A 25,825-nucleotide genomic window follows, 5' to 3' on the forward strand; every position below is an offset into this window, starting at 1 on the left:
TCATTCCACTGAAAGGCACCACACTCTTGCTTGATGTGTGGGTGTTTGTGTGTGAACAAATTCAGCCTATTGACAGTTTTGACTCGACAACATAAACATTCTAAATTGGGTAGCGTACTTCCTGTTGCAGGGTTTGCCAAAACAATAGCTGCCAGGAAATAAACTACATTTCAAACTGTTCCCTGGCAACACAACCCCGTGAAAACCGTCTACAGTATATGCCTAACTAATACCAACCCAGTTGGAGGGCTTTATCAGCATGCACTTATGCTGCATTTATGTGCTCCTCAGATGGTCCGCTTTTCCGAGTTGGCAAGTCATTCTTCCGATGTCGATGTGTTCATGTGATTGTGGTGTCGGAATGGTCGGAATGTGGAAACCAAATCAGCGTTAATGCTACTGGATAACCTTTAAACTAAATGGCAAGTCATGTGCCAACATTTTCACAAAATTTCTGAGTCGCTGTTCCAACTTGAGCGTCCATTCATGTGAATGTTCTCAGTCGGGATCAAACTTTTCTGATTACTCCGACACCACATGAATGCAGCATAATGCCTCCCCAAACCATGTGGGTATTGGTGTGAGTGGGGAGTGGAGGAGGTGCTGTGATAGAAAAATTAATCAATTAATAAGCGATCGATCAATAATTTACTATCACAGTGCCCCTTTTTATTTTTTGCCCCTGCCTAGATAGTCTGTGCACACTACTGAGCACACTCACCCCTCTCTCTCTAACCAACACACACTGGTGTGTACACAAGCTTAGACTTTTGCCTCCGCAATAATCAAAGTACAACTCACAGGGGTGGAGCTACCCTATCAGCCCAGAGGGGGCGAAGCTTTCAGGGGGTCCCCCGCCTTTGGCAAAATTGGCCTTTTTTGCATTTTTGAATCAGTTTTAGCCATATTTAGTGGAATATCTCATTTTAACACGTTCACTGCCATTGACGAGATATCTCGGCTTACAGAATCCAACGGTTGACTGCCAAAGACGAGATATCTCGGCTTAAAAATTATTATTTTTTTGACGGTGGGACGTGGATCCAACCCTTTTACGTCTTTTATACAAATATTGGAGGTATTGAATGTGTATAATCTATTTTACTGACCCACTGAGTGGCGACATGTCTCTCCAGAGTAGGAAGAGGCGAGCCAAAACTGCAGGGAAAAGCGCGAGGAAGCCGTTCTCATACATGGATGGCGAAAACGCCTTCGCTTTCGCACTGACGCACAGCGGTGGCAACGGTGGGGGGTTCCAAGAATAGACTGGGTGCACACTTTGAAACACGCAGCATAAATAAGCGCAGAATCGCAAGAGCTTCATCAGAGCTCTCAACCGAAATGCCAAGAAACGAGCGAGCCCCATCCAGCGAGCCCCATCCAGACTGCCAGGCAGCAGCCAGGCAGCAGCAACTCGTTTGTGACAGACCCGCTGCAGAGCCAAGGAGGGCGGAGGAGAACGCCCACGGAGGGAGGAGTTTGAAGCAGAGAGGGGTTTCCTGCTGTTATGGAGGAAATTACTGTTCAAAACTATTGTTTAGATGTCTGACGTCTTACTGATGCCAAAAATGAATGGTTAAAGTGACTGTTCTATCGAATTTCACAAAAAGCCGTTTATCTCAGAATAAATTTTCTGACCCTGAAACTATGCTGTATTCAACTGCTAATGCTTACATAACTACTAACTCTACAAACTAACTCTTTTAGACAGAGAAAGCACACATTCTATTAGTTCTTTTGAGATATTGTGTGTTCACAAAATCCTAACAGAAACGAATCCTCGGCTCTTGAAAGATGAGCCAGAATCCTCAAAAAAAAACCTTGGCAGAAGCTAACTACAGTATTGAAAAATGGCTGGCAGTGAATGTGTTAAACACACCAATGTTATTGTCTATTGATTGAATTCCTCTCACACTCACACCACTGACTTTATTAAATAAAGTCATTTTAAGTCACAACTGTAAAATAGCTGATAGCCCCTATATCCGAAAACACAATTTGTCACTCATTCAGCCAAGTAATATTATGTACAAGAAAGCCTACAGTGAAGCCACTTTACAGACAAGCTTGTTCTGAAGAAGAAAAAGAAAAACACAGGTTGCCAGCCAGGCCTCTTCAGATGTTTCAACACCGAGGCACAGCCCTCAGTTCAGCACCACCGCAGATGGACAGCGACAGGCTGTCACAGCACCCTGTCTCCCTCTCTCTCTTACACACAGACACACACACACTAACCAACACAGCACCATGGACAGTGCCATGGATTTTCATTACAGTTAGTGACTGTTGTTTATGCCAGTGGTTCTCAAATGGGGGTCCGGGGACCCCCAGGGGTCCTTGAGGGGTTTCCAGGGGGTCCCTAGCCAAAAGGGGGGTATAACCATGCATAACCATGGTCGGCGCCATGGATTTTACCAATAATTTGCTCAAACAAATGAATACAGTTTGACATCCCCATACAGCAGCCATATAGTCAAGCAACACATACATAATAACCCACACAACAAACTGCAGGCTATTGCAAGCCTGCACAATTAACCAAGCACACACGGCGGTGTACAACACAATCAATAACAAACAACAAAAGCCCAGATAGCCAGCATGTATGACAACTTGACAGGATAAATGATTATTAAACAACACTTACCAATGATGTTTTCATCCAGCAGGCAGCAGCTGTTAGTTTAATCCAATCATCCAGGGAAATTGGAATCCATTGAACTGCCCAATGTCCAAAAAAGAAAAATCCAAAAAATCCAACAGTGAACTGAACACATTCGAACAGGCCAAACTGGAACTTGGCTGAACTAAGTATGTGGCCTGATCTTACAGCACCATCCTCCTCTCCTTCATCCTCGCAAACCTCTCAGCCACCTTGTCCTTATCAATGTCTATATCCTTCTCTATGGATAGTAAGGTGAGGTTTGAGAGTCTGCCCTCCTTCATGCATGCCCGGAGATAACTTTTAATTAACTTCAGGCGACTGAAACTGCGTTCCGCAGTTGCACTGGTTACTGGTAGTGTTTTGTAAATACGTTACAATATACTGATGTTTGGAAATGCCCTGTCCATATCGTTGTAGATCATGAATGGCAGAACAGATTCTGTGGTCTTGATTTCTATTTTCAATTCGCTACACATAGCACGGAAAGTAAGAAATTCATCCAACACTCGGTCAGCTGTCACATCTCCAGCATAGAAGTTGGCTAGCTCCTGGATTCTGTTGGTTGCATCATCGGTGGAGAAGCTTTTGGGGTTCAGGATGGAGAAAAGTTTTGCTATTTGGTGGAAATCTGTAAAGCGTGTCTCAAACTGTCGCACAAGGGTGTCCAGGATATGGAAATAAAATTCCACTTTGAAACATATTTTTGGATCCTGGATCAGTTCATCTTCTGCCATCTCATCATGGAAGTGTTTTCGTCTTTGGCCTCTTCCCCCTGTAAACTCAGTGGAAGAGTTGCACCGCCTAGCCATGTCTTGTGTGTTTCAATCATTTCTTCAAATGACAAATCTGTTTGCATTTCCTTGAGCTGTCTCATACAGGTGTCAATCATCTGGACAGCCGTGGTGATGTTTTTTGGAGGTCGTTTTTTGGAGGTAGTTTGATAATATGTATCTGCAGTATAGCATTCCAAAAACACAGCATGAATTTGAATTCAAATGTGCTTATCTTGTGAAGTAGACCGTCTGCTTCCGATGCTGTCTTCGGTGAAGTGAGGTTGTGTACTTTTATTCGCTCCAAGGCTGCAAGTATAGCAGGTAGACTTTGTATCACCGCTTCAGTAGCCTGCTTCCTGGATGCCCACCTGGTATCTGACAGAGCTTTTAATGTTAATATAATTCCCTCCAGCTGCATGTTGGCCTGTTCCTCCTCTAAGATCTTAAATCGTGGAAGGCTGGAAGTGAGGAAACAGTAGAGGGATTCCAGTCAGGGCCGGCCCGCCCTATATGCGAACTAATTTTTTTTTTTTTTTTTTTTTTTTAAATAAACATAGGCTATAATATTATAGGCTGTGTGTGGTAGTTAAAACATAGGTTGACGTTTATTTATGTTTGTAGTTTAAACAAAAACATAAGTACTGTAGGCTACATACAACACAAAAGGCTGTTATTTACCTTTTGTCGCCACCTGGTGAGTAAATATATATGTAACTAAAACCATTAAAATTGACAACCGGTCCTGCATGTATCTACCGGTCCTTGGCACAAAAAAGGTTGGGAACCCCTGGTTTAACTGACCTGGCAACCCCTATGGCTGCTGGGTTCTACACGCTTGCTTGACACTGATAGGGCTACAAACGAGCGTCATCGTCATGTTTGTTTGTTTTAAATATTCTTCTAAATATGGCTAAAAGTCCAAAAACGTCAAATTCTCCTTACAGCACCCCCTACTTAAAAGGACTTCCAGCGCGGATGCCCCCAAACCCCCGCCCCTGGGAGGGGGCCCCTGGTCTATATCCTGCTTAGGGCCCCCAGATGGCTAGGGCCGGCCCTGATTCCAGTGTACCAAAAAAGAGTTTTGTGCTACACAGTGAACATGCTGCATCCAGGAGGACGAGGTTTAGATTGCTCCCACAGCAGTGCACGTAAAATGCCTTCTGGGAGCACTGTTGTTTGACCCTTGCCTGCAGCCCTGATAAATGACCTGACATTGTTCTTGCCCCATCATATGCCTGGCCCTGGATAAGTTTAACATCCAGACCTAATGCATTGAGTGCATTTACAAGTACATTAAAAAATTTATCTGCGTTGCTGCATGGAAGCTCTTCAAACTGAATAAAGTGCTCCATACTCTGGCCCGTTTCAGTGACATACCTGAGGGACAGAGAGAACTGATCTATCTTGGTAATGTCAATGGTGGAGTCGACAATGACAGAGTACAACTTTGTTGCTTTAACTGTTATGATGTATATAATATATATATATATAAGCTAAAGCACTGCATTGATCATTGGTCAACTCATGGCTGGAAATGTTGATCACGTTGGTGTGGACTGGGGAATCCCTTGGGCGTGACCGCCTCTTCCCCCTCCTCATCCTACGCCGCCTCCTCCTCTTGGGGGCTTTCTTGGGGGTAAAAAACGCCGCTGAGTGGATGATTCCACGTCGGTGCTCTGTCCGTCTGATGACGCACTGGTGCTTGGGGTTTGAATCATGTAAACCCAGGTTTTTCCTATTGTCGGATTATTAAAGTGCATGTAAACGCAGAAATCAGATTATTGCCATAAACGGATTATTCTCAGTTATCTCTTTATTGTTAGCATGTAAATGCAATGATGTATTTACAGAAACAAAAGTTTAACCGGATCCGGGACATTCCAGCTTCGTACCCCTGCCTTCGTGAGCTAGCAATGACCCCCTTCTATGGGCGTTGATAGCTTTTATAACCTCTGAACAGAAGGTCATACCAAGACACTGCGCCTGCAGTGCCCCTAACCCCAGGAGGAGTAATAGCAGGCAATTATCTAATTATTCTACACTAGTAACCACCAATATCTGTCAATGGGTCAAAATTTCAGGTCTCTGCGATGTACCAACTCACAGAAATTTGCGTCGTGGCAGAAAAACAGTGAAGGGATGTGATGGTGTCACGATGCCATAAAATGGCCTGCGAAAGGCCTAAAAACGTTTCAATCAGAGAGACACATTTCTAGAATGACAATGATTTATTAAATGATTAGATACATGAGCCTGTAGGCACATTAGATATATATTTGGCAATTAGTCTCCATCATGACGTCAGCTTGATAATGACATCATGATCAGCAGGGGTAGTGCAGCCAGGAGTAGGATTGAATATCCCCCCTGCGGAGTCTAGCTTGAGAAGGCTTCTGAATCTGAAGACCTTGGAGAGGACTGGAGGAGAATGAGGTGGAGGAGGGTCACAGGAAGGCACTGAAAAAGCAGCAGACCAGAGAAAAGGTGGCTTTTAGTTTGACAGCTAGATGATGATGAGCTGAATGGGAAGATGTGTCTTACTCTGATTGGTTTAATCCAAGTCAGGGGTGGCCAACTGTGGCCCGCTGCCCATTTTTAAGTGGTTTTATTTTAAAGTTTGAAACGGAAGAACGGAGACGGAAAAACGGAAAAACTTTTTTCCCCCCATTTCGTTTGTTCCTTTTACATTTTTAATAGTGAATGTTGGTGAAATTATCTCTGTCTTAACCTGTTGGCACAGGAAAAGATTTGAAAACATACAGAAATACCCATTGTTATAGGTGAGGTCGATAAACTATGTCATATATTTATTTAGGGGGAAATTAATTAAAAAAGGGTTTTCTGGTCTATTATTTTTTTTGTCACGTGTGGTCCCGAATTATCATGGTTAGGTAAAATAAATCGGATATATTTAATGTGCTATTGATGCTGGATATGTAGCCTATAACCAGGTCTCCTTCTTGGGTGACTGCTGTCATAGAGAACTGGATGCTGTTGTACTAAGTGGATTAACTTTTCATTGTCCATCTTGATTCTTCGGTCGCTATTCTCTCTCCTGAAGATTTGTTTACCGACGGGGAGAAAGCCCCACGTGATAGCCACCCGTCAATCTCTCTCTCTCTCTGTCTCTCTGCTCAACACTGTTGTAGTAACTCGCCATTTCCCACGGATATTGTCGCATTTTTCCTTCATGGCTTGACAGAAGAAGTCTGCCTTCACGCGCCTAGTCGGCTTGAAAATAGAACTCACGCCTAAACGATAAAATCGGCGCAGGTCAGGCAAGGCGTGGGTACACGCTAGGTTCACGTTGAGGCGCCCTGTGTACCAACCCGTTCTCACTCTGAGCGCGTCGCATATTGACGCTTTGTCCTGTCCCTTGTGCGTCGCTTGTTACTAACATGGTACCCTTGAGCGACACATGAAACGACTTGGGCTTTCCGACTAAACTCAATGCAAACCCATGGAAGTCATCTTTGACGCTTATGGCAACTGCTCCCCTATTAGCCTAACTGCTCCACCATTAGTCAACTGCTCGCCCATTAGGGTCTGGAGGAGCTAACCTCTCCCAGACCCTAACCCTAAACCTAACCTCTCCCACCCCATGCCTAAACCTAACCTCTCCCAGACCCTAACCCTAACCCTAACCTCTCCCACCCCATGCCTAAACCTAACCTCCCCCAGACCCTAAACCTAACCTCTCCCACCTCCCACGCCTAAACCTAACCTCCCCCCAGACGCTAATGGTGAGCAGTTGACTAATGGGCGAGCAGTTAGGCTGATGGGGGAGCAGTTGCCATAAGCGTCAAAGTTGACTTCTATGGGTTTGCATTGAGTTTAGTCGGAAAGCCCAAGTCGTTTCATGGGTCGCTCAAGGGTACCATGTTAGTAACAAGTGGCGCATAAGGGACGGGACAAAGCGTCAATATGCTACGTGGTCAGAGTGAGAACGTGTTGTGTGTACACAGCCTCATTGACTAAAAAGGACGCCTATTTAAAAGCGTGGGTAAAGGCAAGGCGTAGGCAAGGCTTGGGTGCCCTGTGTGAACGTAGCCTTAGGTGTTCAATTTGCGCAAGGCTTGAACCCCTGCCATTGCCGCTTGTGGCTATATTTATTATTATTATTATTATTATATATTTTTGGGGCCGGTGTGCAGCATGCACAGCAGGGCCCCTTACATTCGACTCAGTCGCCGGACACATTATGCACGACTCCACACACGGTAATGCACCTCTAAACTGGTCTTTCCACTTTCCAGTCCGGTAGGTGGCGGTAATGCACCTCTAAACTGGTCTTTCCACACTCCAGTCCGGTAGGTGGCAGTAATGCACCTCTAAGCTGGTCTTTCCACACTCCAGTCCGGTAGGTGGCAGTAATGCACCTCTAAGCTGGTTGCCTGGAAACCATCAGCTGCATCTGGCAACACTAGCTCATTGCAAACTAATACTTTGGCTAGCTCGTTACAAGGAGGACGCTGCAGCTTATTTGTGCCGACGTCCACCACAACTTTTTTGCATGCCACAGTAAGGGTAAGTGCACTTTCATTTCCCCTGTTTGCTGCGTAGCAAGGCATTATCAAGCTACGTTCCTAACTCCACACTTCCCAAATCTATGCACTCGCGGAGTGGAGACATAGTTTGCTCATAATGATCTCTGGGCAAACTCTAAACTTTAGAACTGAGGTGGATTTGATCACGCACTTGGTGCTCTGCTATGTTGGACTGTTTGAGTGATGCTCATGTTTGTAAGCTAACGCTAGCTCGATTAGCATCGTGTGCTAACATGAACATGTGAGCAAGGTGGTGAGCGCCGTTGCTATACTTTAACAGAAATTTTGTGGCGTTAATGTTCTGATTAATATAACACGGTGTCGTTTGTTTCTTCAAGGGATGGCCGCCGGAGTAGCCTACCATGGTGGAGCAGGAACAGCAAAACAAAACAGAGGCACATTGTCCCCTGAGCCCTGTACCACAAAGCTCGATTAGTGGTTTAGCGAGGTAACTTCAGGTTTAACCCTGGTTTGGCCGTGCTACATAGCTACGGTAGTTAACTTCTTACCGACATATATTTCCATAGCAACTTATGCTTCACACTTAACCTGGTCCACAGCAGGTTAAGTTGCAAGGATACGATTAGACCTTAAATACACCGCCCACGAACCAATGGAATCAGCAGTTTGGAAAAATGGCCAACCCCTTTCTGGACGAGTTTCCCATCGAGGAAGGAGCACGAATTGTAAGGGGGGCTCTGAGGAGAGAAAGAGTGTTTCGCGACCGGCAGGATCCATTTGATCATTCAGAGGATTATCTGTACGAGAGATATCGCTTCTCCAGTGACGGATTAAGATATTTGTGTGATTTGTTGCAGCCCTATCTTGCTAACGTGACCCTCCGTAGGCATGCCCTGTCTGTGCCACAGATGATTTGCATCTCCCTACGCTTTTTCGCGTCGGGGGCTTTCATGTATAGTGTCGGGGATAAGATCAAAACCCATGAAAGACCCACCTGCTTACCAATCAGCTCTCTGGAAACAGCGAGTCACCATTCACATGGTCCCCATATGAAAAATACATTGCATTCAAATGAAAAAAAAAAAAAAAAAAGGCTCCTGTTGAATTAATCAAGGACTAAAGCCTTGCACTTGTTGCAGGCTACATTTTAATTAAGCCCTACTTACCACTTTGGAATATGTTTTTATATATTCATTTTGTGCTCTCAAGTAGGTCACTTTAGACAGTCGGGAACAGTAATAATATCCAACGCAGATTTTTATTTGCGGTTTCATTCAATGAGGAAATAGGCGTGTCTGGCGCTGTGTAGGAGTTGGAGCAGTCCATATTGCATTGGGATTGGCAGTTGTTAAAAACCACGCCTCTTTTGCGGGCACAAGCTCCAGTGCACGGGCATTTTCATGTGCACGAGCGCTCGGCTTGATTAGAAAAACCTGGTTCGAGTTAACGAGTGGCAATCGACGTTCGTAGTACAAGTTAACTACAATTGAGCTTATCTGGTTTAGACAAACCAGATCAAGGGACAGATCCTGGATCTTCTTATACAACATTCGTGGTATAGGGCCCTGGTCAAATGATTTGTGAAAATTTATGCTACGTTTTGATTCCCATTTGAGAATATTGCTGATCATCAGTTGTTCAACCTAAGATATTGCAATAACATAAGCCAAATGCTGACAATATAATGCTGACAGATTTGAGACTTTTGACAGATTTACTTTGAACCATTTGATATATGTATATCTGCCAGTGTGCTTTTGTCAATAAACATTGCCAACAAAGAACCGTTGTGTAGGCTATGTAGTAAGGTAAATCATGTACCCGAATGTACCGCAAATATCACAGAACGAGCCCATTATAGTTGTCTGGTCAGAGCAGGCAGGTTGTTAATAAGATGTGATATAAAGATATTTGATGTCGAGTGAACCAGCTTGGACCAAAATGACGAGGAAGAAGAATGTGAAGATGGAGAACCAACCGACTGCTTCAAATCAACGAATGATTCTTATTTATTGAAATATGGTTATCTGTAACAATTCGGCACACACCATGCAACATATATTTTGATATAATTCTAACTTAAAGAATGGTTCATTTTCCACCATGGTGGGCTGGACTGCTGTGAAATGGTTACCTATATTTGTGTCAAGTGTTGCTTGGTAGATTATCTACGGTATATATGCCTAATTTACCAGAAGACATATTCGTGCAAGACCTTAGGCTATGTTCAGTTCTATCGATCTGATAAAGTATGTTTTCAAATAAGGATGACATATTAAATTGCTGAGCTTGTCGGGTGCCTCAAGACAAGTGTGTATCATCTTTAAATGTCCAATACCATCCCGAAGAGCAAATTGAACAAACGACCAGATTCAAGTCTGCAAAAACTTGTGATGTTATGTCACGTTAACATAACCTTATGACGCTTACTGTATAACATGGGCAGACCATTTAACGTTACATGTAGGTCCTACATTAGATAGGCTAACGTTAAATGGTCCGCCATGTTATGAGCATCACTTTACATGTATGGTATCTATACAGTTACGTGTGTCTACTAACATTATTAAAATATCAAAGTCACGCTATTTTCTGATAATTTGCTAAAGTATGACTTGCTATCTGCTAGCATTGTTTGCACGAATTTCTTATTTGTGTACTTTCCGCAGACCACATATGCCTTGCGTCACATTGCTGCCTCTAACGGGCGGAAGTATTAATGTTCTCATTATCCGAAGTATCCGAATCGCCTATTTTCCTCGAAATGGGGCTATAATTAAAAAAACGGAGGACTTGAGAGCATGAAAAATACTTGAAATTGTTTTTTCAGACCATCAACTCATTTGGAAAGTGTTTATTTAAGACATAGACCGAGAGAGAAGTTGGCTCGTTTCCCATAGAGTTGAATGGATGTTCCCGGGGAGTGCTACACAAATGTCTTTTATTATTATATTCCAATAACATGATTGTCTTGATTAAAAAAATAAGATCTGCCCTTCAAAAAGGATTTTTCATTTTATCTTCCCAAAATGTGTCTTGGAAAAGGGGAGTCGTCTTATCATCGGACCACACACTATGTTGTATGTGTTGTGTTGATTGTTAAAATGTGTTTCTATTTTCTTCCCAAATCAAGACAACCATTACACAAATGTTAGTTATACACAAAAGTGGGATTACAAAATATGCCTGCCTGGGAAACAAATGTGTAGGCTGGTACAATTTCAAATCGGGAAAAGTTAATTTCCAACACGGACATACAGTACATGGGTGACGATACCATGCACCAGGCCTATGCCAGGTTTCGACCTGGCCTTGTTTATTATTACGGCAGGTAATAATAATACGGCATGTAGCGTGACAAGTTATACAATCAAAGCTCAATAAGCTCCTCATATCCCTGCCACACCTGCATAATGTTCTTACAGACATTCTGCATTCTCAGTCATTCCAGTGTATCTTTTGCCATGCACCTGAGACATTTTTGTTCCTTTGATTGTGCTCGTTATTGCTTCGGTGGGTTAGTTTTGACATTCTGCATTCCAACAGAGGCTCATCTGCCCAGGCTGGGCACAGTTTATTATTTGCTGGTTTTAATACCCTGGTAGTCACATAGTCAGTCAGTGAGTCAGCCAGATGAAGGATGATGAGATGTCATGGAGACATGCTTCAGTCAGGTTTACAGTATTTGATTCACACTGTTGACTTTTGAAACGTTTTCTTTTGAGGCTGTTTCCAGTCATTGGAACAACCTGACTGAAATGTCTCTGGTTGGGACTTTAGACTGGTTGTTCAATCAAACTGGCACATTTTCCACTATTCGGTCTTCTTCCCAGGAGAGATGCCTCTATATATGCATGACTCTGTATGTAATTATTGCTCTCATCTATTTTGTGGTTCTCAATGTGGGATCCACCAGGGCTCCTGGGGGGTGGGGTGGGGTGGGGTGTGTGGTCCAGGGGTCCACACTGCAAATTGATGAATCGTTAAACGTCAACATTATTTCGTTCACAAGAAGTTAACAGAAGAATGGAGAAGGATGACTGTTCTGACTCGTTATCTTGCTCTTTGGCTTTTTGCATTTGACTAATCTGACCAGCTGTTTTCTCCCTATTCCTCCCATTTAGAAACATGCAACCTCAAGCCTCTGTCCACCAAGCCTGGGAAGAAAAAGCCGTTGAGCCCTCGGCTAAACCATGCAAAAACTGCGGGTGAGAGCAAACAAGCATCACTGGTTCTCTGTTAAATTACCTCTTTTGTTGTCCCTGCAGTACATGTTATCAAGTGCTACAGGTTTTGTGCACCTGCTGATTGCATGTGTGTGTGTGTGTGTGTGTGTGTGTGTGTGTGTGTGTGTGTGTGTGTGTGTGTGTGTGTGTGTGTGTGTGTGTCACAGGTTCAGCATCATTGATAAATTAGTGGAGCATTACTCTCGCACCTGGAGGAAGCAGGAGGACAATTCCAAAAAGTTCAGGTAAAAAAGAAATCACTTGCCAGGAGACTTGTTTTATTTCACTGGAAATTTCACTGCCTCTCCCCCTACTCATACTAGTTGGTTAGCTGATGTCTTTACGTTTATGAAACTAGAGAAAATCAAACATACTTTATGCGGCTCTAGCTACAAATTTGATTGCGTCTGGCAGCCTTTCCTCAGATACATTGAATCCTTTGAGCTCCACCCCCCCCCCCTCCCTCCCGTCCTAACCTAGATCAAGCTGACCCGTCCATTTAATACTAGTACCTACAGAACCAACCACCCCTTTTGTCTTGTCTGTTTTGTCTTGTTTTTTGAGTTTAGTTTTAATCAATCTATTGTTTTACATGTGTTGTCATGGTTTTTATACTTAGTTTGAATCCTGTTTTTGTTTTTCTATGTGCTCTATGACTCTGCAGACTTGCTGTTTCCCGCTGGTCACGACATAATGGTTATGTGCTTGTTGAGCTGTCTCAATCTCAATTGTCTCAACATTATTGCTTATTGTCATGTCTTGTTTAAGAAAAATCTAATAAATCAATCATAAATCAATCAATCAATCAATCATGTGAAATGTTCCTCAAAGATTTGCTGAAATTCAGTAAATCAAGCATCCCTCTGCGACGCATTTCTGGGACTCATTTCCATTTCATTACACGGATCATTTACTTTTTATAAAATGACAGAATTATGTAGTGTTTATAATAAAGTCAAAGATTCTTCATTTCCGACTGTGTGTAACTCCGGGGACTTGACTCGGACTCTTCTTTGGTGACTCGGACTTGGATTCAAACATTGGGGACTTGAGACTCAAGATATAGTGATTTGACTACAACACTGCCAAACTGTATCAAGTATGTGCCCAGTGTTGGACTATGCTTCTGGGGTTTGGGGACATAATAATTATCCTAAATGTGAAGGGGTTGATAATGAGATACTTTTTTTTATTTTTATAATATTTATTTTTGAGCAAGGAGCATTGGCATTACAGTACAGTAACCAGTGTAATTTTCTTTCTTTTTTTCACATTGAAACATCGCAACCAACACATCTACCCTCCTTTGCCTCCCCACAACCCAATCCCATTCCAACAGAAAAAATAAATAAAATTAGATAATAAAATAAAATAAAATAAGAATAATAATATACATACATACACATATTCATATGTATACGCATATACACACGTACATACAGTAGGAGGTAGTATAACAGTGAAAACAGTAATAACTCAAGTTGTCAAAGTTTATACTTGCAAGCATCTGGGTCAAGTTGGCCTATTTCGGTCTCATGAGGCCAGAAGAACACTGCGCGGCTGTGAGTGTGGTGGGCAGGCAGCAAGGTATTCGTCCATCCCTGGGAGGGCCCAGGCCCTTGTTCTATGGAGCCACGTCGTCTGAGATACTTTCTTGAAGTACACAAATTTGCACCAACCCATGCCATTACTGGAGATAAGGATGGGAGACATTTATTACGTTGGAAGGCAGGTGTGATCCGGTAACGGTTATGGAACAGACTGTTAAATAAACATGGAGGAGAGCAGGTTAGCCAGGAGAATATTTGATTTGAGTGGGATTTAGGGACAATAGGCAAGAGGAATTAATAACTTATTCATGAATGTAGGAAGTAGAAGGAAGTGCACTTGTTCAGTAAAGCACATCTCTTCTTGTTAACGCTACGCTGCATCCTAGTTTCGTTCTTCCTCATACAACACAACAACACTGTCATGCAATCTCATGTGGGATGGGCCGTTAATTTAGCATGACACAAAAATAAAATGTCATTCATATTCACTCTGTTGCCTGCTACTTCTCTTTGTCTTTAATCAACTCTATGGAAGTAAATCCAGAAGCTTAATCATTTATTACATTACATTACATTACATTACGTCATTTGGCAGACGCTTTTATCCAAAGCGACTTACAATAACACATTTTTGTCAGCAATAGAGCAATCAACTATGCAGCACAGTCTATGACAACTACAACTTTCTGAAGGAACAGTGGTACAAGTTTAGTTTAGGTTATTTTTTTTTTTTAATAGAAAGAAGTTAGATCAAGAAGGGCCCAGATGGAGCCTGAAAAGGTGTGTCTTTAGTCTTTTCTGAAAGATCGGCAGTGATTCAGCTGTCCTGACCGAAGGTGGAAGCTCGTTCCACCATTGAGGTGCCAGGGACGAGAAGAGTCGAGATCGGGATGAGCGACTTTTGAGCCCCCGTAGCGAAGGAGGGGCGAGGCGTCCTGCACTGGTAGAGGAGCGAAGGGAAGCGAAGGAATCTGACCATAGATTGCAGGTACAGGGGAGCTGACTGGTGTATTGCCCTGTAGGCCAGGACCAGTGTCTTGAATTTGATGCGTGCCAAGATGGGAAGCCAGTGAAGGTCCTGGAAGAGGGGAGTGACATGAGAGAATTTGGGTTGGTTGAATACCAGATGGGCTGCAGCGTTCTGAATGAGCTGAAGAGGTCGGATGTCGGTGGCAGGTAGGCCGGCCAGGAGCACGTTGCATTTATAACTTGAGAGGAAAAACACTGTCAATTCTCATAGCATATCATAACACTGACATAACCCTAACCCATTGTTTTTACACACCTAAACTGACCAATCAACCTACATTTCCTTTCATCTAAACTAAAGTCTTTCCTCTAAGTTTATTCTTTAATCGAGAACTTGCTGTGTTCTACAGAGATCTGCTGAGCACCAATTGCAGTGGCCTCACCAAGGCCATCGTCACACAGGCCAACACTCCACTGGGATCCAACATTGTGTACAATGGTGAGGGTTTGGCTAAGAACCCCCTCCAAGTGACGCCCGAGATCTTCAGCACCTTTATAGAGGCAAGTTGTTTTGTACTTGCCAGAAGAGCTGCTGTATAATTGCAGTGATCCACTTATTAGTGTGGTACCTCATGTGTGAAGATTAACCTGCTGAACACAGGTTCGCGTTTGAATAAGCTTGCGTTCACCTCAGACCTTATTTTAAGCATTGCGCCAAAAATTCCATAGGCAGAAACAGTGAAGAACCCGGAAGTGTTAGCATCCATGTTTTCCGGACTCATTCCTACGCTACTCTATCGCACATACGCAGCACATAGTAAAACATGGACTCTGAAATACTGCGCCGGTTAGGTGATTGGCTCAGCAGGAAAGAAATAGCTTTGGCTGATTGGTTATTGCAACAGAGGGGAAGCATGGGAGACTGTGAATGGATGAGGAGACAGCATGAATGAAAGGGGCCGTGCCTAACAATGAATGGGTTATACAACCTCAAAGAAAGGGGGCGTGCACTGTGATATAACCTGAACTGGGCGATGGCTGCTACATGTAAGTAGTCTTCATTATTGATATTAGTCTAAACATCACGTTATCTCGGTTCGGTTTTGTCCTTCTTGTTCCTTGTTCCTTTGGCTGTCATGGAGCGTAAACTTTGAGTCAAATACACTTCCCTCACCATGGCTCCTGGTCCATCATCACACACAGGGGTGTCAAACTCATTTTAGTCCACGGGCCACATGCGACCCAATTTGGTCTCAAGTGAGCCAGACAAAGAAAATCAATGAATAATAACCTATAAATAACAACACCTGCAAAAGTTGTGTGTGCGCACGCGTGTGTGTGTGTGTGTGTGTGTTTATTGTTCTGTTCTCTCTTCACTCTCTCTGCTCTCCTCTCCCACTTCTCCCTCCCACCGCTCTCCGTGTGCATGGGAGACTGTGAATGGATTATTCACAGCGTGTGTGTGTGTGTGTGTGTGTGTGTGTGTGTGTGTGTGTGTGTGTGTGTGTGTGTGTGTGTGTGTGGAATTACAGGTACATTTTAAGAACATGTTTTCACAACTCTCTGCTACCATAGGCTGATCAAACAAATGATCAAATCGACTGTCTGTAAGTTTGCATTACAATTGACAAGCAACTGCAATTGTCTATATTCAAGGGTACTGAAAATAGTTGACCATTTAGTGATGAATACAGAAAACATGATTATGCTAATTACTCCTGAAGCCTTCACAAGTGCATCAAATTGGATTGAAGGACTTCTCAGTGCAATTTTTACACTTTGTAAAGTCGTCCTGTGGGCCGAATTGGACCCTTTGGCGTGCCGGTTCTCACCCCCTGGCCGTATGTTTGACACCCCTGGTCTATCATGAACAGGTGTGTGTGTGTGTGTGTGTGTGTGTGTGTGTGTGTGTGTGTGTGTGTGTGTGTGTGTGTGTGTGTTTATGAATACGATAATACATGTAAAGTGTTGGTGTTGATTCCAGGAGAATCCCTTTGGAAATAAATCATGGGACACATGTGCTGTTGTGGGGAATGGCGGGATCCTGGTCAACAGCAGCTGTGGAGAGAAGATAGATTCTGCCCAGTTTGTTATCAGGTGGGTACTCGTCCATTACATGCAATCTCATAATGGAGTGTGAAATGCTGATAGGCCATCACCACCCCTGTTCAAACAAATGTAGTGATTTTCCTTGGCCCCTTTCACCCTCGTTCAGGTGCAACCTAGCTCCTTTGCAAGATGACTATAAGAAAGATGTGGGCAGCAAGACTGACCTTGTGACAGCAAACCCGAGCATCTTAAGACAGAGGTGAGTGTGTGGATGTGGAGACTGGATACATCTTGTCGTCAACCTTAACATCAATAGTTAACCTGCAACATCTCTTGTTCCTTGATCCTCTATGTTTTCAGGTTCAGGTCTCTGATGGCGCGCCGCTCCCCCTTTGTGGAGAGCCTGCGTCTCTACGGCGACTCGCTGCTGCTGCTGCCTGCCTTCTCCTACCTGCGCAACACGGACCTGTCCATGCGGGCCCTGTACTCCATCCAGGAGTATAAAAGCCCCACCCGGCCCGTTTTCTTCAACCCGGACTATCTGCGGAGTCTGGACCACTTCTGGCGCTCCCAGGGCCTCACTAACCAAGTGCGGCTCAGCACCGGCTTCATGGTGGTAAGCCTGGCGCTGGAGCTCTGTGCCAACGTGCATGTGTACGGCTTCTGGCCGTTCAGCGAGCACCCGGTCAGAAACCAGTCCCTCACCAACCACTACTATGATGATTCAAAGCCCAACACAAACCTCCACACCATGCCTCTGGAGTTTGAGCACTTGTTGGAGCTGCACAGTCAGGGCGTGCTCAAGCTTCACCTGGGAGATTGTACGCCAGCCAGCAGGTAGCGTGAGCTCAGCTTCAGCTTCAGTTCTGCTTATGTTAAGCACCTGGTGTGAACACAGGCTTATGCCAATCACACTGACAGTTAAGCGAGCAAAATGTCTTGAAGTGAATCAAATACATCCTTGACTGGATGACACAAAGCATGGATGATACACATGAACATATTACACTAGAACCGGAATGTTGAATGTATTCCATCTTAACATTTTTTGGCACAATGAATGTATTCACCACAAATCACCACTTCCTCTTTGAAAAAATAGAGGAGGTAATTGTGCGTTTATAAGTCGCCTAAGGTATGTTTAAACACATGAATATTACATAAAACCCATTGCTGGTTGTGAGGGATCATTTCCGCTCTCTCTTTCTCACTCAGTGCTGGATGTAGCACAGAGATAAGCTGGGCCTCAGGTCTCAGTGCGCCTGCTCGGGCCGTGTCCTCCACTCTGCACAACACATCCTCCCAGGGGCCTCTGGCTGTGCCTGGGCTGTGGGCAGCACAGGACCCTGAGAAAGGCTCAGAGCCCAAGGCTAAACAGAGAACCCACAGAAAGAAACAGAAGTAATGGCACTAGAAAATGGGTCCAGGCAGTCCCTCCTCACAAAGGTTGCCATGGTGAGCAGTTCACAGAGAGTCACAGCCCCTGTGTGTAACAACATGCTACCTCGCCGTCTCCATGGTGACGGTGACCAAGACTGGAGTTGGTGCTCTGACAGAGCTGGCAACATCACCGTGCCGGTAAAACTGGAAGAAGTTGCGCTAAAACCAACACGTAGGATAAAATGGCTCCATACTGGTGTAATCCATGTCTTCAAAAGCCCTGAGGTGCCAATCCATGTCTTCAAAAGCCCTGAGATACCAAGTTGACGTGAAAAGTAGCCTGTAGCCTGCTACAGTGACGATTTCAGCTAACAAGGTGTAAATTATGTCCTCAACTTTGCATCTCAGGGCTTGTTGAGACTTGGATTACGCCAGATGAGCAGTATGGACAAGATTTTTTCCTCTGTTCTTTTTTTACCTTGGAAAGTTGGTCACCATCACTTTATTTGTTTCTTAGAATGCTGTAATTCTGTTTCCCTGGAAAACTCCATAACTGTTTTGTGAACTAAACAACTTTTTTTGGGTGAACTTGTCCTTTAAGTGGCTGTACATGCTAAACTAATGTAGATTTGACTGACTGTAAAGTCAAAGTGATATTGTGAATTGCGCGCTATGGGTGAAAACTTCCTGACAACATTGCTGTTTGGATGAGCTTAGTGTATGTATCATTTCCATGCATTTTCAGGAGGAAGGTGGACGTTGAGTGGATCTCATGCAACTGGCATTATTTCCTTCACTGTCCTACTTTAATGTCTTACTGTGATTTTGTCATGCAGATAACAATGTAGGTGTAGATGGGCAGGGTACGTTTTACCGGTTTGATTTTTTGTTTAAATTGACAAAGGGAAAAACCAGAAAACGGTCGTAGTTTCGTTTTTTCGTTTTTCCTATGAAACGGAAAAACAAAAACTCAGCTCGTTTTCTGGTTTTCTCGTTTTTTCGTTTTTTCGTTTTCAATAGTGGGTGGGTGGTTTTCATTGGACCAAGGTACGTTAATCCGTGTATGTTGTGTTCTTTCGTTTTTCCGTTTCAAAACCAAATCGGAAAAACCAAATAACGGTTTAGTTTTTTTCTTTTTCCGTTTTAAAACAAAAACGGAAAAACGGAAAATCAAAAAACGAAAAAACAGGAGGTTTTTCGTTTTAAAACTAAACGGGAAAAGGGGAAAATCAAGATTTGTTTTGTTGTTTTGTTTCTGTGATATTTGGATATTTTTGGAAACCCCCGTGAATGCTGGGAAAACGAGGAGAGGAGAGGAGGCGCATGCGCGACATTTCCGCGGAAGTTTCAGTCTCAGAAAACAGGAAGAGAGGAGTTGTATGGTCTGAAGTTTGCTTGTTACGTTTTGACAACTTATTGCAGTTATGGCCGCACTTGAACCTTATCATAACTTCATCCACAAACTGTTTGACAGTGGAGAAACATACTCCGAGATCAGTGCCGCTCTGCAGCGTTTTGGTGCTCCGCGCTGCTCAGGTTAGTAACGTTATTTCGTTATTTTTTATGTTGTTTGTCGTTTTTATGTTGTCCTCTCCATGTGGCCATGCTTTCAAACTTATATCAGCTAAAACAGATGTTTAGGTAACGTTACATTAACGTTAGCTTGCAAGCTAACGTTAGCTTTCAGCTGTTATATTTGAGGCAAACCTGCCGCTCATGTTGTGGTGTTGTACAGTATAACGTAGCGACTAGCTAGGTTGTCTGTCTGACCGTCTGCCTGTCTCTTTGTCTGTCAATCTGTCTCACTGTCTGTCTACCTGACTGTCAGTCAGCAGATAGACAGACAGTGAGACAGACAGTCAGTAGCATACATCAGTCAGTGACTAACTTACTTTCTGACCAAGCTATTAAGCAACTGCCCAATAATAAAGCTTGCGGCATGGATAGCATCACTGCTGAACATCTAAAACTGGCTAGCCCCAGGTTAGCAGTGCTGCTATCCATCTGCTTTTCAGGTCTTCTGTTGCATGGTATTCTGCCAGACTCTATGATTGCAGTTACCTTAGTCCCTGTCATTAAGGACAAAGCTGGAAAGGTTGGGAGCCTGGCCAACTACCGTCCCATCGCCTTAGCCAGTATTATATCGAAAGTTTTTGAAAAGATTTTACTCGATAGGATAAGTGTTTTTATCTCAACCACTGACAATCAATTTGGTTTTAAGGCCAAACACAGTACAGATCTTTGTATTTATGCGTTAAAAGAAGCGGTTGAGCTTTACAGACAACATGGCTCCACTATGTTTGTTGGCTTTATTGATGCCTCGTCAGCTTTTGACAAAATCAATCACCATAAGCTTTTTACCAAACTAATGCAGAGAGGTGTGCCAGGTTCTTTCATCCGCATCCTTGTATACTGGTATGCCAACCAGAGTATGCGGGTAAGTTGGGGGAACTCGGTGTCTGCCCCATTTAGTGTTGGCAATGGGGTCCGTCAGGGGGGGATTTTATCCCCAGCCCTTTTTAATCTTTATATGGATGCCTTATCCAAGCAGTTGACTACTTGTAGGACTGGCTGTGTGATAGGTAGCACATTGATTAATCATTTTATGTATGCTGATGATCTTGCCATTATCTCCCCCAGTAGTGCGGGGTTTCAACAGCTACTTAACATCTGTTCTGAATATGGTGTTATGTTTGATGTGAAATATAATGCCAAAAAGAGTGTGGTTCTGATCTGCCGGTCGAAAGGGGATCAGAAACTTAATTTCCCCGTATTTTATTTGTCAGGTCGGATAATCTCTGTGGCCAGCAACTGCAAATATCTGGGACACATCATTGATGACAAGATGCAGGATGACTCTGATATGCTTAGACAGCGTCGTATGCTATATGCGCAAGCTAACATGTTAGTCAGGAAATTTCATTTCTGTTCAATGGAGGTGAAGGTGAACCTGTTCAGAGCCTACTGCACCCCTCTCTACACTGCCCCCTTATGGGTGAACTACAAAAGTAAGAGTTTACGTAAACTTAAGGTAGCTTATAACGACGCCCTCAGGATTCTCCTGAAGGAGCCTAGGGGGGGTAGTGCAAGTCAGCTGTTCTGTACTAATGGCTTGACAACCTTCCAGGCTCTACTGAGAAACCTCATGCACAGTTTTAAATGTAGACTTGATGGGTCACTTAATGAGGTAATTATGGTGTTGGTTAATCCAAGCTACAGCTCTGTTCGTTACCACTCTCATATATGGTCACACTGGTACAAGTGCCTCTTATGACTCTTGGCTGTGTGGGGTTGTATGATGGACCTGTTTTTAGCTTTAAAATGTTGTTATTTATATACATGTCCTGTTTTGTACCTTTTGGCCTTTGGCTGCAATAAAGTTTGATTGATCTGACTGTCTGCACGACTGTCTGTCTCACTGTCTACCTGACTGTCTGTCTGTCTGTCTGCCTGTCTACCTGACTGACTGTCAGTCAGCGTCTCTCTGCTGACTGTGTGTTTCGCCTGTCTACCTCACTGACTGATGTCTGTCTGCCACTGACTGTCTGCTTGACTGTCACACTGGATGTTATGTAATTTAGTGTATAGCTTTCCATTGTTGCTTTGAATTTGACATTAGGCCAGCCATGACAATAGAGGCCTCTTTTAGGTCTGTGACCTCTGACCCCTTTTGTTTTTGCCCATAGTCTTCTGCACGGCCCAGCCACAGTCTTCATCACCAGTGTCAGGCCCAGTCTCCTGAAAGGTTCCACCTGTGTCATTGGTGTCCGGGCCATCGTCCAGGGTTGCTCCACCCTTCAGCCCAACCTCCTGGACACCCTCTACACCTGTTGTGCCTGTTCGTCGCTGCCCAGGCCACATCACCTGCTCACTTCCTGCATGGGGCGACTACTTAATTTGAACTATACCTCAACATCCTGGACTCAATCTCCCAGAATCTTTCACACCATCACCTCTCACTCACCTCATTAGTGCCCACGATCAGGATTTGATTACCCCACCTTTCAACTTATATTTGAGGCAAACCTGCCGCTCATGTTGTGGTGTTCTACAGTATAAAATGTAGCGACAAGCTAGCTTGTCTGTCTGACTGTCAATCTGTCTCACTGTCTGTCTACCTGACTGCAGTCAGCAGGTAGACAGACAGTCAATATCCTACTTTCCGACTTTCTGTCTGTCTGCTCGACTGTCTCACTGTCTGCCTGTCTACCTGACTGACTGTTGTCAGACTGACTGCCTGTCTACCTGTCTGTCTGCCTGACTGTCTCACTGTCTGCCTGTCTACCTGACTGTCAGTGTCTGAACTGACTGTGTGTTTCACTGTCTGTCTACCTGACTGACTGATGTCTGTCTGTCACTGACTGACTGACTCTCTGTCAGACTGACTGTCTACCTGACTGACTGACCGACCGACCGTCTGTCTGTCTGTCTCACTGTCTGCCTGACTGTCTCACTGTCTGTCTTTCAGACTGACTGCCTGTCTACCTGACTGTCTACCTGACCTACCGTCTGTCTGTCTGTCTGTCTCACTGTCTGCCTGACTCTCACTGTCTGCCTGTCTACCTGACTGACTGTCTCACTGTCTGCCTGACTGTCTGTCTGTCCCACTGTCTGTCAGTGTCTGAACTGACTGTGTGTTTCACTGTCTGCCTGTCTACCTGACTGACTGATGTCTGTCTGCCACTGACTGACTGACTGACTGACTGACTGTCACACTGGATGTTATGTAATTTAGTGTATAGCTTTGTTGCTTTGAATTTGACATTAGGCCAGGCATGACAATCAAGGCCTCTTTTAGGGTTGTGACGTCTGACCCCTTTTGTTTTTGCCCCTCCTTAGTCGCCAGCTTTCTGCACCGCCCAGCCACCGTCATGGTCTTCGTCACCAGTGTCCGGGCCGGCCTCCTGAAAGGTTCCGCCTGTGTCGTTGGTGTCCGGGCCATCGTCCAGGGTTGCTCCACCCTTCGGCCCTGCCTCCCGGACGCCCTCTACACCTGTTGTGCCTGTTCATCCCTGCCCAGGCCACATCACCTGCTCACTTCCTCTATGGACTACTTAATTTGAACTGTACATCAACATCCTGGACTCAATCTCCCAGAATCTTTCACAACATCACCTCTCACCTTTGCCAGTTACTCACCTCATTAGTGCCCACGATCAGGATTTGATTACCCCACCTCAATCTATGCCCCACCTTCATAGCCTGGGTAAACCCAGCCTCCACATGACCTCTATGTACTATCAGTCACCGAAGAAACTGACGCTACAGGCATAGCCTGTGACGTCACGTTGAAGGCTGGGTTTACCACTACCACCTTCATCCTGCCTTTTATAAATGGTTATACTTGCAACCAGGGTCTAAGCTGATATATTTCATACATCTTTGTACGAGCTAACATCCATGCCTCTCCATGCAATTGCATCTATTATTAGTCTAAAGTTTAGACTAGTACTACTGTACCAACCAGCAAATATCTAAAAATAAAAGCTGAGAGGACTATCAGCGTATCAACTTCTTGGTTTAATAGTCTACATATAAAATTGTAATTTTGCCTTTTTTTTTTTTTACCAAAAGGTCGTTCTACTCCTACAGGCAGGGCTATGCCGATCACGGACCATAGACAAGTGGTTACTTGTTTTGGTGATTATTAGCCATAATAATTGATGATTCATTGAATAATGATGTGTTATGTTCTTACTGAAAGGTTGCCATACATAATTTAGATTTATTTTCACCTACATTAACAATAAAATGTTTGTTTGTTGTTGTTTTGCTTTTGTGTTCAAATAAACACAGTCATTTACAAATGTTTTGTAGTATATCCTAAGTGTTTTATTGTAGCCTATTGTCTGTTCAGCAATTTTGTCACAACTCCACCTGTGACTCTGCCTATGACGCTACCAGTGGGAGGCTCCACAGGCTCCACACACCTGGCCAGCATCAGTGTGCAAGTACTGCCTCGGCCTGTCAGTCCATGCTGGAACATTGCCATTCACGGTTTGTACCCAGCCAGTGGAGCATGATCTAACCTTTTGCCCGCCTGATTGCCTATTTGCCTGATCCATCTCTCCTCTGTGTTCCAGGATCCTCAGCCTGCTTGCCTGTCTCTCCACCGAGCACACGGAGTGCCCCACCTTGATCTATCAATAAATACTCTGTTCACTTTTGACACGTAACTGGTTGTCTGTCTGCTTTTGGGTTTTTCCGGCGGCAAGCCTGACAGAATGTTCCAGCCAAAATGACAAACCCAGCAGACGTTTCCACCGCCGACCTGGCCTCCATCTGCCAGGCCGTTAACAACCAGGGAGCTGTCCTTGACCAACACAGCCAGGTACTGCAGGGAGTAACCGATGCCCTTCGGGATCTCACCACCAATGTGACCGGGATCCAGTCCCAGGTCGGAACCTCTGCAAGCCCAAATCCAGCCGCTCCAGCCCTGCAGCCATCCATGTCTCCTCCTCCTGCTAAGGAACCATGGGTTCCTTCCCCCGATAAGTATGGAGGGGATTTTGGACTTTGCCGTGCATTTATAATGCAGTGCGAAATTGTTTTTGACCAGCAGCCTCTGTCCTACTTCACAGACTGAGCCAAGATCGCCTACATAATGGCTCTTCTCCGGGGCAGTGCGCTGGCCTGGGCTGCAGCGGTGTGGGAAACACGGTCCGCCACTTCCTCATGCTACCGGGCGTTCATTGCGGCTTTCCGCGAAGTCTTCGACCACCCCGTGCAGCGGAAAGACGCCTCTCGGAGACTGCTGTCTCTCCGCCAAGGTTCCCACAGCGTGGCTGACTACTCTGTCGAGTTTCACACATTGGCAGCGGAGAGTGGATGGAACGGCGAGGCACTTCAGGCAGGATTTTTGAACAGGCTGTCTGAGCCCATAAAGGACGAGCTAATCGCTTATCCAGAGCCGGTCCATTTGGAGGCATTAATAACTTTATCCACCCGAATTGATCATCGTTTGCGGGAACGATGGAGGGAGAAAACACACCGCTTCCCAGGTAACAACACTCCCCGTGTAACCCGGTTGCCAAGCATGCCGAGCCGAGCCCGCCCGAGTGAAGCCGAAGCAGCTCGAGAGCTTCCGAGGCGTGACACCTCCCCTGCTTCGGAGCCGATGCAACTCGGCCGTTTCCGCCTCAACTCGGAGGAGCGCCAACGTCGCCTGTCCAGCAACAGCTGTCTGTATTGTGGCCAGCCCGGCCACTTCCTCGCCTCCTGCCCCCACCGTCCATCAAAACTAGCAGGCTCGTCAGATAAGGAGAGGATCCTGGCGAGTCCCACTGTCTGCCCTCTCACTCCTCGTCCACGCACGCAATTGCATGCCACCCTCACATTCAAAGGTCAGTCCACTGAATTCTTGGCCTTAATAGACTCTGGTGCGGACGAAAGCTTTTTGGATTCCCATGTTGTAAAACAGCTAGGTCTTGCTACGGAGACCCTGGATCAGCCCCTGGAGGCCAATGCCCTGGACGGACGCCTTCTAGCCCGGGTGACCTCCAAGACTGAGCCAGTACGCCTCCTGCTGTCAGGAAACCATCAAGAGGAGTTAAGTTTTTTTATTATGGACTCACCCTATGTTCCCATAATTCTTGGACACCCCTGGCTTGTCAAGCATGGCCCTCACATTGATTGGGCATCGGCCAAGATTTCAAGTTGGAGTGCCTTTTGTCATACTATGTGTCTCCAGTCTGCTCTGCCTCAG

The 25,825-nt window shown here is 44.8% G+C and overlaps 1 protein-coding gene across 1 annotated transcript in view; it reads left to right on the top strand.

Annotated features, from left to right (window-relative positions):
- LOC310788412 (alpha-2,8-sialyltransferase 8F-like) overlaps window positions 1-17,581 on the top strand; it is a gene marked incomplete at both ends in the record, with an annotated part of 28,711 nt that extends 11,130 nt beyond the window's left edge. Inside the window, 5 exons of the mRNA XM_083649970.1 lie at window positions 12,388-12,417; window positions 15,102-15,252; window positions 16,676-16,788; window positions 16,907-16,999; window positions 17,101-17,581. Coding sequence (XP_083506096.1) covers window positions 12,388-12,417; window positions 15,102-15,252; window positions 16,676-16,788; window positions 16,907-16,999; window positions 17,101-17,581 — 868 coding nt within the window. The remainder of the gene's footprint in view (window positions 1-12,387; window positions 12,418-15,101; window positions 15,253-16,675; window positions 16,789-16,906; window positions 17,000-17,100) is intronic.
- Window positions 17,582-25,825: the final 8,244 nt, after the last annotated feature.

The sequence above is a fragment of the Poromitra crassiceps genome (genome assembly GCF_964638095.1).
Source record: "Poromitra crassiceps genome assembly, chromosome: 13".
Lineage (NCBI taxonomy): Eukaryota > Metazoa > Chordata > Actinopteri > Beryciformes > Melamphaidae > Poromitra > Poromitra crassiceps.